The sequence below is a fragment of the Gallus gallus genome, chromosome 1 (assembly GCF_016699485.2).
Source record: "Gallus gallus isolate bGalGal1 chromosome 1, bGalGal1.mat.broiler.GRCg7b, whole genome shotgun sequence".
Taxonomy (NCBI): domain Eukaryota; kingdom Metazoa; phylum Chordata; class Aves; order Galliformes; family Phasianidae; genus Gallus; species Gallus gallus.
This window is the reverse complement of record NC_052532.1, coordinates 97,040,837-97,055,811: the sequence shown is the minus strand read 5'-3', so window position 1 is coordinate 97,055,811 and position 14,975 is coordinate 97,040,837. Positions and strand designations below refer to the sequence as shown.

The following is a 14,975-nucleotide window of genomic DNA, read 5'->3' as shown; positions in this document are numbered from 1 at the left end:
AAAACAAAAGGTACCCCCACAAATGTGATTAGAAGCTTCACCATCAATTCTACAAGCATCTTAGTAGCCCAAGCAATAAACTTGAAAAGAATCAGAGTGGATAGAGAGATTAGGCAAGTGTCTTTCAGCATTTATGTGAAATTGCATTTTGATTGGTTATATTTGCAAGACTGCTAACCTTAAGAGTGGCTATCCTGGTGTCTGTGAAGACTACAGGCTTTGAGAGAACACTGAAAATGTATTTGAAGAAAATGTTCACCCACTGCTTTGTGATTCCATTTTAACACACATTTTCCATAGATACATTGATGCTTTTTCAGTGACAGTACTTTTGTGAGTAATTTTTTTTTCCCCAAGATACTGTGGAATTTCATGCATTTTGATAAAATCATGTATTTAGATGTTGGGTGTAAGCCTCAAACTGAAAATGAAGCCCAAAAAATAGGAGTGATGAAGCAAGCGCCAATATGATGGGTGAGAACTACTCTGTCAACTGGCATGGATCTGGTTAATTGCTCACTGTTACTGAAAGAGGCAGATGGAGTGTACCTCCTGGAAAATAAATCCCATGCTTAGAAATGTAAATCAGGATTTGTAGTGAGTATATTGATTGTTATGGAAGTTAGAAAGAGCTAGCAATACAGTAACTTGACTTAGAAATCTATTGGAAAGTAATTTCTGATTAACAAGAAATTTCCTCTTTTTAAAATCAGCAAATAAAGTGATTCATGGCATTTGTGAGGGACGTTTTTATTGTTCCTTTCTTTTCAGCATCAAATGGAAGCTCTGTTTCAATTAAAAATTAGTTCATCTAAATCTTATTCACGTTTTTTAGATCTTCCACCACCACCTGACCCACCGCCTGGTCAGGGTTTAAGGCAGCAAATAGGCTCGGGCCAGCGCGGAGGCTCGGCAGAGAGGAAAGGAAGCTCTCTTGAGAGGCAGCATGCACCCAGCGTAGATGACACAAAGAGCTCCTTGGACCGGCAAGCTAGGACGTCACTAGAGTGGCAGCGGCAAACCCAAGAGTGGATAAGCTCTGCAGAACGCCAAGAGGATTTCAGGAAAGCCCAACACAAGCAAGCATTCGGATCAGGTGCGTGTGTGCTGCACCAGCCCAGGCCATGTTTCTTGAAGCTTTTCAGCTGAGGATTTCTGTAGCTGGCAGGAGGCTAAGTTCACCCTCCATCTCTGCATTCCTGCAATGCTGGGGCTCATGACAGAAATTTTTTAAGAAGTCAAGGTGAAATGGGAGCTTGCAGTCCAAGTTCTTTCCCTCCTGCAACAATGATATCTCATTAGCACCTAACTGTGCATTCTTTGCATTGTTTTGACAATTAATAGTGTTGTCAAGCATGGCCATGAGAGAAACAGGAGCAGTTTCAGGAAGGTAGGGAAGAAGGAACAGATTTTTTTTTAGTACTTTCTATTAGACTTAGTTATTTAGACATACAGGGCTATATTTGCTAGTTCTTTCAATCTGGATCTAAATTGGCAATAGTTGTTTTTGCATGTCTCTGCAGTAAGGCTGATCCTTCTGAGCTACTGACACTCCTTCCAGCTATATTTGTAACACTGTCTTCTCCTTATTCAAGGATATGACAAAACATTCATCTCCTAGGCCTAGCAAGATGATGGCACAGTTGTTCAGCACAGGACCTGCTCATATTGCTGAGAGCTGACTTTATCTTTTAAGTGGATTTCAAGTCTGCAAAAATGTGTAAAGGAAGCAATGCTGAACTGTAGTTTTAGTTCCATACTATTTGCAGATCAGTTCTCTCAGCCTGACTGTAAGTAAAAGCTGCTGTTCCAAGTCCCCTTACTAGGGATTTTCTTTAGCCCACTAATCATATGTTATCCCAGTGCTGATTAAAGTGATACAAGAGGACAATTGCATAAAGACAATTAAAAAAAAAAAATGTACATGATCTTCCTCTGAGTCTACACCACTTCTTCAAGTCTGAATGTAGCTCCCCCAGTGACACTAGACGTACTTGTATTATTCCTCTTTTTCCTGACTTTATTCTAATGCTAATTTTTCTAGTTAATTTAGCACACTAATATAAATGACATTCTAAAATAAAATTGTAAAATCCCGGCAAAGCCGTCATGGGGACATGATTTAATGAGTAAAGTCCTCAAAGAAAATAGCATTGCCCATATTAAAGATGTAAATATTTTAAACACGATCTCTATTTAAAAATGTAACAATAATGGTACCATTTTTTAATGTTACGATGCCCCCAACAAAACTGTCAGCTGCATAAACAAACAAATGGCTGTTCATGTTGGTAAATGGTGATCTGAAGTCACAATTTAAAAATAGTATTGGTATGTGAAATTCATGGAATCATTTAGTGGCTTAGTATGGAAAAGACCTCAAAGGTCTCAATGAAGTCTCCCCAGATTCTGCACTTCTCGAGGCTAAACAAGTCCAGCACCCTTATGTCCATCTTTTCATCCACCAAGACTGCCAAGACCTTCCTGGTAGGATTGCTCTCAATGAGTTCTTCTCCCAGTCTGTAGACTGGGAGAAGATTGGGGACTGCCCTTACCCAAGTGCAACATCTTGCACTTGGCCTCGTTGGACATCATTAGGTTCTCATGGGCCCACTTTTCAAGCCTGTCCAGGTCCTTCCTGGTGGCATCCCTCCCTTCTATTGTATTAGCTGCACCATTAGCTTGGTGTCATTAGCAAACTTGTTGAGGGTATGCTTGATCTCACTATCTACATCATTGAGAAGGATGTTGAATAGCGAAGTTCAGAAGAATATCCCCTTGGGGACATCACTTGTGACCAGCCTCCACCTGCACATAGAGTCACTGACCACAGCACTAGCTGTGACCATCCAACCAATTTATCCGAATAGTCCACCTTTCAAATCCATATCTCTCCAATTTAGAGATAAGGATGTAGCGTACAACCATGCCAGAGGCCTTGCACAAGTCCAGGAAGACAACACCAGCTGCTCTTCCTTTGTCCACCAGTGCTGTCAATCCATCACAGGCAGCCACCAGATTGGTTAGGCAAGATCTGCCTTTGATGAAGCCGTGTTGGCTGTCTTGGATCACATCTTCATCTCTCATATGTCTTAACATAGCTTCCAGGAGTATCTGCTCCATGATCTTCCTAGGCACAGATGTGAGGCTGACTGGCCTGTAGTGATCAGGTCTTCCTTTCTCCTTTTCTTAAAAATGGGAGTAATGTTTTCCTTTTTCCAGTCACAGCCACAGTTTTTCAAATATGGTGGAATAACTCGGCAAGCACATCAGTCAGTTCCTTCAGGACCCTGGGATGCATGTCATCCTGCTCCACAGACTTGTACACATTCAGCCTCATGAGATGGTCTCAGACTTACTCTGCTCTTACAGTAGGAGGGACATTGCATCCCCAACCCTAGAGGTTCAGGGATGTGAGAGGCATGGCAGACTTGACTGCCAGTGAAGACTGAGGCAAAGAACTTGTTGAGTAACTCAATCTTCTTTGTGTCTGTAGTTTCCATTTCTCCCTTCTCATTTATCACATCGTATTAACTGTCCTTTGCCTATTTCTTCTGGCTGAGCAGATACTTGCTCAGCCATGCCAGTTTCCTGCCTCCTCTGCCTGTTTTCTTGTGCTCGGAGATGGAGAGCTCTTGTGGTTTCAGAAGGATGTCCTTAAAGAGCTGCCAGCTCTGTTCTTTTCCTATGGTCCTAAAGGACAGCTTTCCAGAGGATCCCACCCAATAATTCCTTTAAACAGCCAGAAGCTTGCTCTCCTGAAGTTCTGGATCCTGTCTGCGCTTTGCGAGGTCCATATTCTTTGAGATCAGGAACTCATCCAGGATATGGTCACTACAGCCCAGACTGCCTCCAACTTCAACTCTTTTAATAATGTTCTCAGCACTGGTGAGCACCAGATCTAGTAACGCTTCACCTCTGGCTTCTCTGTCCAATAACTGGACCAGGAAGTTATCCTCAACAGACTCCAGGTGTCTCCTGGATTGCTTGCAGCCCACCATGTTGCTTCCCCAGCAGACATTCAGGTGGCTGAAATGCTACTCAGCATAATGGCAATTTTAACTAGAATTGTACAAGTTGTACAAACGTACACAAAATATCACAATATATTTAGTGCATCTCATTTCTTTGTGAACAAAGATTAAGCATGCTTGTCTGACCTTCTTAACCGGAACTCCTCTCCTTTCCTTCAATTTTAAGAGTACAAAGAGAAGTTATCTGTTATTCTGTGACACAGAGAGTATTAAATTAGTAGTAAAATAGTAAATTTCCTATGCTGCGTGACTTGCATTTATCTGTCCTTACACAAATAATAATAATAATAATAATAATAATAATAATAATAATAATATAATTAATAATAATAATAATAATAATAAAATTGGTCTTGACACTTCCAGTGCCCCACCTGAGCAATGAATTTAGGGCTGCACAGGATGACCAGGGTAAATACTTTTCCTTAATGCATGACAGAGGATTGCTGCAGTAGCTATTATGGTTTTTCCCTGCTGGGGGAGATTCAGTCCTTCACATCTGCTATGTCCTTCTTCCCATCCTAGCTTCATGCATTATAGCTTTCTTGCTCTGTACCCTTTTCTCTGGTAGACTGAAAAAGGCTGCTCTTGAATGAGATGCTTACTTATGTTATATATATTTTTTAATTATGTTACTTGTGCTTCATTTCTTTTCCTTTATTAATGAGAGATTTCTGAAATATTTTCTCTCTCACTTTTCAGTAATTTCCAAAGGGAGTTATCATTAGCTATCCACTTCCATAAAATATCTATTTTGCAGTTTAGAGGGCTTTATTTGGACCTTGCCAAGCCGTGAGTGAAATTCTGAAAGCAAGATTATTGGTTTGAAGGTAAATAGAAGAATATATAGTACTGATTTTCACCAGGTTTCCAGTGATTGCATTCTGAATAGACAAGATCTCTAAGTTCTTGTTAATGGCTTAACTGTGGAATGCTGCATATCAGATAGGACATTCTCAGCTACCCTTCTACAGTAAGTAGTGCTAGATCAGGTTGCACTTGTTTCGATAATATTAGAAGCCTCTTAGTTATCACGTGGGGTATCAAAACATCTTCTTATACATGCATACTCAGATGTTGCAGAGGTTGAAATTATAACTTCAGTTTGGCTCAGTCTTTCATAGAGAAAGGCACTGACAAAGTCTCCTCATATTCTTTCCAAGACTGAGGCATGGGTACTGCTTTGAGTACTGCTCAATGAAAGTAAGCCTATTCTAAGGACTTCAGACACTTTCATTTCATGTGCTAGAGTGTTGTGAAAATCTTAGCCTTTATTTTATGTCACAATTGCTTATTTTATGGATTGCATTTATTTCTGAGAGCACAACAGATAATTTAACACACCATATGCTCCATAATGATAATGCACTTTATATTTATTCATGGTTGGTTTTTTTTCTCAATATTTCATTGAACCCGAAGGAGGCCTTATCCTGAATCCACAAACCAGGAAAACAAATCAGTTGACCATATATGTCATATTCAAACTCTTTTCTAATGCTAGTGACTTCTCCTTCCATCCTCTAAAAATGTATCCAGCTTTCTGCTAAGCTGATTTATGCTGCTTGCTTTATTGCTGCCTTAATGCAAGCTGTTCTGTATTTCAGCCAGCCTTTGGAAACCAGGTTTGCATCTGATTCTGTTGTTAGGGTTTGATATATAAAGATCAGGTAACATAATTTAAGAGGCTTTGGCTGTTAAATGACATTTTACTATGTCTTTTAAGCAATTATTTACATTTCAGCAAGGACAGCACGGTCATAGCACAAAACACTGATAATACCCTAATGTCCTGCAGTGCAAATATTCTGGTTTCTTCAGCAGGGCTACAGGGAGATAGTTTGGCAGAGAAGGTTGGGTGTTTGCCCTCTTCTGCAACAGATTTACCTTATGAAAAGATTCTGCTCAATAGGAGAACATATGGGGAATTCCTGTATCCTACATGCTTGTGTTAGTTGACACAAAGAATGAAATGTGTTTCCTCCACAAAGGTAATTTGTGTTTCTGCCACAAATGTGTCCTTATTTAGCATTTCCCTAAGTCAATTGTGTGCCACTATTGCAGCCTTTGCAAAGGCTTCATTAATGAAAATAAAAGCATATATGTATCTTTCTTTCCACCCATTCCCACCTAGTTTTCTTTCTGTGATTCTGCCCTCTTTCAAAGAAGGTGTATTTCTTCCCATCACGTTTTTTAAGAGTAAAAACAATGGAAAATGAAAAATTAAAAGGAAAAAAAAATTATCTCAGATTCACTTCAAAAACAACATTAAAAAAAAAAAAGAAGACGACTCAAGGAGGAGATACCCACTGATTTCAGAAGGAGCAATTTTTCTATTTTTCCTAAGAATATATATTTCAATTCTTTCTTGCACTGAACTATATTTAGCAATGTCTCTTTCTTAACTTCCAAGACAGCAAAAGTGGATCATATCCAGCAAAGAAAATAGTGATTCTATTTCAGTGTTAAATCAGTACTGCTGTTTTGCCTCTTAGGTCAAGATTATTACAATATCTCCAAGAAACTCTAATCAGATGAGATGTCTCATTTTACTTGATGCTATGTTAATATATTTAGTCTTGTGCTTTATGGAGTATTAATCCTGCTCTTGCAGGCAGTTCATTATAACAGATCTTCACTAAGAAACAGGCAAAACGAGTAAAGTAAGCCTTTTGCTCATAATGGAATATGAAACAAGCTGCAGGAAGATTTACTTACCCAAAATACTACAATTACTAATGTTATGTATAATATAGTATGTCTCAGTGTTATTCACAGTCAGTTAAAAAAAAATCTTCAGTGTACTTTGCATTGTTAGAAATTACTGAGCTGCTGGAAACTAATTAAATTAGCTGATATTGCAGTTCTTTATCTAAATTGATTGAGGTAATGTTACCATAATTTAAACTAAAGAAAAAGAAAAGGCATATTGTTGTAGGCTTGAAGCAAAAATCTAATCATACCTGCATTGTTTTGGAAATTGTATGTGTGTCTATTTTTATTAAACAATCAACAATTTGTGATCTATTACTTCATACTGGATCTAGGCTTTTTATAATTAATACAAACTAACTCATGAGTTTACATGAAAGCAAGATTAAGCTTATGCTGATTTCTATGTGAGTTGCATATTTTCTTTGGTAAAATTGTTGTGCTATAAAAGAAGACAAAAGTCATATACCTGAAGATAGAGAATGAATATGATGTCCAGATCAGAATACTTTGTTAATTCCTAGTGTATTGATTTTTGTTTGTTTTGCTTTTTTTAGAAGAGGCACTGGTACCATACAGTAAACCCAACTTCCCATCCCCTGGTGGCCACAGCTCTTCAGGAACAGCTTCTTCTAAAGGATCGACTGGACCTAGAAAAGGTGAAGTCTTTCGAGGAGGTCACCAACGCAATGCCAGTGACCTTCTTGATGTAGGCTATTTGGGATCAAACAGTCAAGGACAGTTTACTGGTGAATTATGTAAGTTTATCTCTAGCTGTAGTTCAAACTCTCAAATAGAAAAGAAAAAAAAAAAAGACAAATTATAAATCATTATGAAGACAGAAGGAATTGCAGTGTGATAATCAGATTAAATTAAATTTTACCCAGATCTTAGTGCCTTCTGCAGTATTTTTCCAGTGATGACAAGTGAAGTTCATATACTCTTTCACTTGGACCAGTTCAGATCTAAGTCATGCCAAGATTATCTACTTTAAATGATTATCTATCTTTAAATGTGTAATGCTAGTGAGAATAAAAACATTGGCAAAATTGAACAGAGATTCTAATAGTTTAGAATTTTCTTGGCAAAGTATGATGTACTTGTCATAGAAATGCCATTGGAGACTTTTCTCAGAGGAGTGAAGGAAAAACGGTGATAAACTCGCTGGGTAAATTGATGTCAAGGTTGTGAATGCCTTTTCCTACACCTTCTGTTGCTTGCTGTGAAGTGTTATGCTCTTCTTGACCATAGATGGAGGTCCTGTTTTTTAGCTATGTAGCCCAATTTCTTTGTTGCAAACCCCAGTTTCCCAGGCCAGACGAATTATTTTCCAAACTTTTTTTGTCATCATCCTGTACCTATTAAATCTTTCCTAAAACCATGTTAATGCTGCATGCATGACAGTGGTACTTGATGCCAGAAGGTTTGAGTCTCTAACTTGAAGTGGTATATCACCATCTAACCTAGCTCAGGCAATGCAGCTGTTGGCACTTCTGCCTCCTATTTGCTGCAATCAAACCCTCTGTAACTACCCACCTACTGTTACTGCCAAAGAGCTTGTAAGAGATATTGGTGCACAAGCCCCAAAGTGAGTATCTCAGATATTATGTTGGTAAGTGCTGAATTTTAGCATCCATTGATTTTCATCTTAGAAGTAATTAACTCCTTTATCCAAACCTACTGAATATTTATCCTGCACTGCTTTAATATTTTAATTAAAGTGTTTTTTGTGGTTTTTTTTTCACATTATTACAATCTCTTTCTCTCTGTTTCTCTCTATAGAGTAGTTGAGAAGACACATTGCAAGCTGCTCTGATGGGCCATCAGGGCTGAACTCATGGAAGTGATGACACTAAACAGTGCAATGAACATTTTCTTTATTTATGTACTATTAAAAGAACTGTAAATGCAATGTAAAGACACACAGCCACACATATCCCACAGATACTTGTGTTCTTCTCTTTATACACCATCCACCTTAAAATATTCCTTGTCAGGAGTATAAAAAAAGAAAAAAAAATAAAAAAAAATCACCCTCCAGGATGAAAAGAATTTCCTTCTGTATATAATTTCTTTTGTTGCATTGCTATGCAAGTTCACCTTCTTTTTAGCTATGTTCATATTCATGTCTGTTTTTATTGGTCTGTTGTATTATATGTGAATTAATAGGCTGTGGTGCCATATATTAACTTTTAATTGTGTAACTTTTATGTTTAAAGTTTGCACTGCAATTTTATTTGGTGATAAGCACAAAACCCTACTCCTCATGACATGAAGAAAAAAAGAGACTGAATGTGTGAAGAAGGTTTACGTACTGTAAGCTACTTTGGATAATGCTGGATGTAAAAGAAGTATGTTAGGTGGTTTTCCATTGGGGCGTAGAAATTAGAAAGTGACAGGCAAAACTGATGTCAGTGAAGACATTAGAAACAGATTTAAATCTCTTAAAAGCAGACAACATGGTTACTCTTCCTATTTAAGAAGGGGTCAGAAGTTGGAAGTTTGAGTTTAAAGAGTGAATATGAAAATTAACAGTAGCATGAGATGGCCTAGACCCTTCCACTAGAATGATTCCCTTAGTATCTGTTTTTAGCCATCCAGTGCCATTAAGTAAAGGTAAAGAAAAACAAACCTTGCTACAAACAAAAGAAATTAAGGTGTTTCACTAAAGCTGTTTTATATTGCAGTTTTGAAAGAATTATTATCATTAATTTCTGCAGCCCAAAAAATAAGTCAGAAATTTCCCAGAAGACTGTAAACTCAAGGAATATCTAGTGAGTAGTTCAGGATGCAATTTATTATTACAACATATTCAGGCTGCTTCTGAAAAAAACTAAATGTCAGAGTATCTTATTTCATCTTTCCAATACATGTACAGTACAATAGTAAATAGAGCTGCACCACTGAAATTCATGACATTAATTGTTTTGATGCAGTCTAGACTTTGTGTTCTGTTACCTGAAGTCTGTGAGAGCTGAAGCTGATTTCAGTTAAATTTTTAGTGTTTGGAAGGACAGTAACAGTCAAATTATTGTTTTTAGATTTTTTTTTTTTTTTTTTTTTTTGTGATGCAATACATTCAAAAAGTTGGATACAAGCAAAGAAAATCTTTGAACTGTTTTTTTAGTGAGTGGCTTCACACCCTACTATAATGAGGAAATAATGCATGTTTATACACTTTTTGAATAAACCAAAGTCTGTAAGTGGACATTAATGACAACATCCCGTCTCTTCATTAGTTTTCATGACTTCGTCCAAATCTTCTGTACCTCTCAAATCTCAATGATTGAACTGTCAAACTTTTCTTAGAATGTTGTATATAGGTATCGCCCTCATTTGCTTAATTTAAATATTGCATCCTACAGCTTATTTCTGTTAGTCTATTTCTGACCATGAATATTTTTCCATTTGAATACCCTTTTCATATAATCAGTCTATGTTGTTTTATATATTGCCTTGGAGCTCACCAGTATTAAGGACACTTTTAGTAATGGCAGAATTTTAGAAGAGTAAATTTCAATGCTGAATATGTGTTGCTTTTCATGTCATTAACTTCTTCCATGATAAGATAAAACACGACAGCCAATAGCTATAACTCAGCACTATCAAATATATATATATATATAAAAAAAAAGGTAGTTAACTTCCTTAAGTTCAAGACTGTTATTTAGCAGGTTACAAATCAAAAAAAGTTGAGAGAAATGAATGCATTTATCTATGTAAGTGATATATAAGTGACTAATGAGTATATGTAACTTTCCTGCTTGTTAAATCATTATAGTTTAAACCATTATTTAAAAATGTGCAAAATTGTTCAATCAAGATAAAGAAGGCATCATATATACATATGTATTGGTTTTTTACTTTGTTTTTATCATATGAAGAGAAGATTATTCAGGTTACAACTCAAATTGAATTCTCTGGAAAAAAAAAAAAATGTAACTAGTCACCAATGGAATAGTTCTGTTAATTTGAAAGCTTGTGCTGAGCTTTGGTGGAACACCTTACTCACTATATCCTATTTAAAATTCAGTATCATTAGAACTTGATGAAGCCATCCCAATTACTTTCAAATATGTGTTTTATCTCTTCCACTGGAAAGTAAATGTGTGTCAGTATTAAAGCTGTGCAGTACCATGATATTCACTAACTTGTCCATCTGCTTCTGTACATTTTTGTTCATTAATAATTTGCTTACAATATTACATAAAGTGTTCTTGTGTATCGCAAAGTGTCTCCATTATCTTACAGGTGATGTCTCTTCTTTTTCTCTCTCTTTTCTATACAGTGTACTTCCAATGAACCACAGTACATATTTTTTAAAATGCCATTTAATTTACTATTTTAAAAGAAGAATTCTTCTTTTTTTAAAAAAAAATGGAAAACATTTATTGTGAATAATGTGTTTAAAGAAAAGGGATGTTGTGGCAGCACTTAGAATTGTTTTTTAATTTGTTTTTAAAAAAATATTTATTGGCTACAGTTTGTTCACAAAAAAGTATGACCTCTTAATGTGTTTCATTGGTATTGTTAGTGCAGCAAAGTTTAATTGGCATAAAAAGTTGGTTAATAGTCCTGTTGAAGTGTGTATTGTATATTTACTGGGGAAAAAAAAATAAAACATATTCACATTTCAAATCTATGTTAAAATACCTTGAGTAAGGAGTCAATATGTGAAAATCCAAACTGGTAACAATCAGGCAATAATAACATAGACTGAGCTATAATCATCACTGTCCACTTACAGGTAACAAGGATCATTTTGTACTCTGTTTTTTGAACTGTGTTAATAGCTGTCTTATAAATAGCTCAATGGGAAACATCATCTGCCATAGGGATTTCTCATGAAGCTCCTCTCCATGTTGGGAATAGTTGTACCAATGTAATTACACTGATACAGCTATTCTAGTGATACAGCCTCCATTTGTAGACATACTATGTCAGTGTGTACAGTAAGGGCTGCAAACACATGGCGTACCTTGCTTAAAGCCCATAATCTAGTGCATATATACAACCCTGCGTTCAGTAGTTCAGAACCCCCTGACCTGGGGTTTTGTACTGGTGGAGCTACTGCCAACCCAGAATAGGGTATCCCCAGGATGTAAACATAGATTCTGGATCAAATTTTCTCAATCTTTGCTTGAACATATGCTTAATTTTAAATGCAGGAAGGCTGAAGAATCAATTAATAAATTGTTCCATGTACTTCAGTGGTGTATTGCTGCCATATCAGTGATGCAAACAGACATTTATTTTTTGTTATTTAATGTTTCTCAAGTCCTTATCCAGGTCAGTTAACCTTTTGAGTAAATTTTTGCTCTCACCTGAAATACCAGAGAAACAGCATTCCCTGAAAAAAAAAAAAAAAAAAAAAAAAAAAAAAAAGGAATGTTTTAAGTATATTGATTTAACAATAAGCCAATGTAAAAGGAAGACATGACTGTTTAAAATAATACTGTGCTGGCTTATGCATTGCCAGTCAGGAGAAAAGATGTGTTCTAAGGCTGGGAAAGAGTCCTCACGACTGACAGGAAAGATGCTCAGGTTGGGGGAGATTCTGGCAGGAACTTTTTAAAATACAGGCAACTCTTGAATTTTCTACAATTTATGCACTGTTGGTTTTGTTGTTGTTGTTGTTGTATGTTTGTTTTTATGATTAATGATTTTTGGGAAATTTAGCAGGGGAGCTAGAAGGAAAAAAAAATGTTGGCTAGCAAGCAGTCTTTGGCCGTCAAGGCTCTGCACACATTGTACAGAAGAGTGGTGGCATCCAACCACTTTGCTCTTTCTACCTTGTTTCCCAGCTTTTGTTAGACTGACCTCTCACCCTGCCAACTGCTTCCAAACCCAAAATAATAGCTATGGCTTAAAGATATCTGGTAGGACCCAGAGGAGATGTAGGGCTGAGCCTGTGTGCTGTGAATGTGGACAGTTACTGGGCGTGTGGGGAGAGCTACCTCTGAGCTCTGGCATTGATGCAAGAACTGTCTTGCTCTCTGCCTCTATTTGACTGTGCAGCTACATCCAGGAAAAGCTCAGCTCTTGCTGTCTAGAGCATGCCACAGTATAGCAGTGTCTTTTCTAATTTGTGACTCCTCATTCAGTCATTACAGACCATCCCAGATCCAATGCCTGCCTCACACCACACGACCCAAGGACTGAAATTGCATATGCTGACATTTAGGCCAGTGAAGTTGTTATTCCAATCTATGCAGCAGAATGAAAAAAAAAAAAAGGAAAAAAAAAAAAAAAAACTTGTCACTTCAGCATGAACCTTTTAAAACAGTCCTCACAAAAATCATAGAAAACAAAGCATTTGAGATGTATGTGTTTGATTTTGTTTTGATTTTATTTCATTTTCTTGGGTATCTTTTCTTAGCTACCACTGGACTTTCTTTTTCACAAGCTGCTAAACTCTTCCTCCCCCATTCTCTAGCACTGAATAAGTTATGACGTTAGAGAATACTTACATTTGTGTAATTTCTGTGTTACAACTATCAACAGCAAGGTCCACAGTTGCATTCACTTCAATTGGTCAAAGCCAGATAGGGAATTAAATGTTTGGGATTTTTTTTTTCTAAAAAGGCCTGCAGCTATTTGTGCCAACATTTGCTCCCCATTTGTGCTGATCAGTGCACCTTTTGCCTTCAAGGATGCCATTAGTAATTCTTGTTTGCGTTCAAAAGCAGGAATCCATTGTGCAGCACTTGGAGAACTACTCAGATGCAGGTAAAGAATATAACAGCTTGAGCAAGTGCTAATTAGAGCCAATTAAACTTAATTGACCTCCTTTGGCAGAAAAAAAAAAAAAAAAAAAAGTAGAATAGAACTTGCTCTGTCCTTGCAAAATGGAGATCTTGCCTCTAAGCACGAGTGTGAAGCTCAGTTTCATGTATCAGGCTGTAGCAATTACATGAGTATAACAACCAGGAAGAGGCTCACTCCAATTTTTTTTCTAGTGACCGAGCTCTGCCCTATTAAAGTACTGCAATAAAAGTAAGATTTCTGGTTCACTCTATTTAAAAACTTAATTTTTACAGAGCAAATGAGCATCCCAAGATGCTAATGCTAATCTCTAGGAATGAATTGGCAGAAAAATACAGGATCTTTTTTGTAGGTAAGTAATGGCGTGAGCACAAAGAGGTGATTCTACACCTGCAAGTTGGAAACAGCTCTGCAGGGAGGCTGTGTCTGTGCTGTTCAGTAGGTGCATGCCACAGTGTGCCTGGATCAGTGCCTTGCACATCTGCCTACAGTTCAGCACTGCTCCCACTGTACCTTCCCTTGAGGTGTCCTTCTGTAGACTTCTACTGGGAGAGGGCTCACCAGACGCACCTGAGGTTGTGGTGCTGTTGGGCTGGGCCACGGGGAGCACATGTGCACCACTGCCATGGGTGCCAGAGTGTAGACATAGGTGTGAAAAGAAACCTGAGGAGAGAGGGAGAGAACGAAGGGTGGGAAATGTAAAATTGTATGAATTCAAAGGTATGGTCAGTGCTAAACTACCAAACCCTATGAAAGGCCTGTATCCAGCTTCAATGACTGCGTTTTGCTGGTGTCATTATTTATTTAATTTTCTTTACCAGGAACTGAATGCAACTGATTTTGCTGCTAACTTGGCCTTATTATTAACAGCAATAAAGGTGTTAGTCAGGTGGGGACTTCAATGTGACCAATAGCATCACTCTTGCTTCAGGGAATGTTCTTGTGCTGGCTTGTTAATGAATTTCTTTCCTAATGAGTATCATTAAAAACCCTTTGATTAGCTATTTGTGTGAATGCCCTTCCTTTTTCCTCTGAGCTGCTACTAGCACAAGTGGTAGAAGGATTTTGCCCTAGGCAGAAAGCATGCAGCTGTATTCCTTTCCTCACGAATACAACTCTAAGGCAAACTGCAGTAGGAGAAGGGGGGGAAGATTTAAAAAAAAAAAAAAAAAAAAAAGCTCCCAGATGAGTTGAAGTTGCTGTCTACACATGTACAACCTGAGCAGGCACTAGCATTCAGATGAGACTGTCATTAGGGGAAATGAAGAGCAATAGGTAGCAATGGTGAAGCGTGTAACAATAATTGGCATACACCTCAAGTGCCAACAGGCGAAGAAACAAATAAAGCTATAACCTGCGGAAAGGCAATGCCAGAGAATTAATGGACCGCAACAAGCAAACAAAAAATGCCATTTCATAAAATGCAGTAAAATGCCTGGAAAACAAAATTAAAACCAAAATAAG

General features: G+C 37.3%; 1 protein-coding gene across 12 annotated transcripts in view; it reads left to right on the top strand.

Annotated features, from left to right (window-relative positions):
- The window catches only part of ROBO2 (roundabout guidance receptor 2), a 461,934-nt gene extending 447,419 nt beyond the window's left edge, over positions 1-14,515 (top strand). For 6 of the 12 annotated variants that reach the window (XM_040649974.2, XM_040649955.2, XM_040649927.2 and 3 more), the window contains 3 exons: positions 836-1,096; positions 7,304-7,504; positions 8,529-14,515. In XM_040649974.2, the coding sequence (XP_040505908.1) occupies positions 836-1,096; positions 7,304-7,504; positions 8,529-8,530 (464 nt within the window). In that variant the 3' untranslated portion in view covers positions 8,531-14,515. The remainder of the gene's footprint in view (positions 1-835; positions 1,097-7,303; positions 7,505-8,528) is intronic. The other 6 variants (XM_040649984.2, XM_040649960.2, XM_040649971.2 and 3 more) reach the window with 3 other exon arrangements.
- The last annotated feature ends 460 nt before the right edge of the window (positions 14,516-14,975 follow it).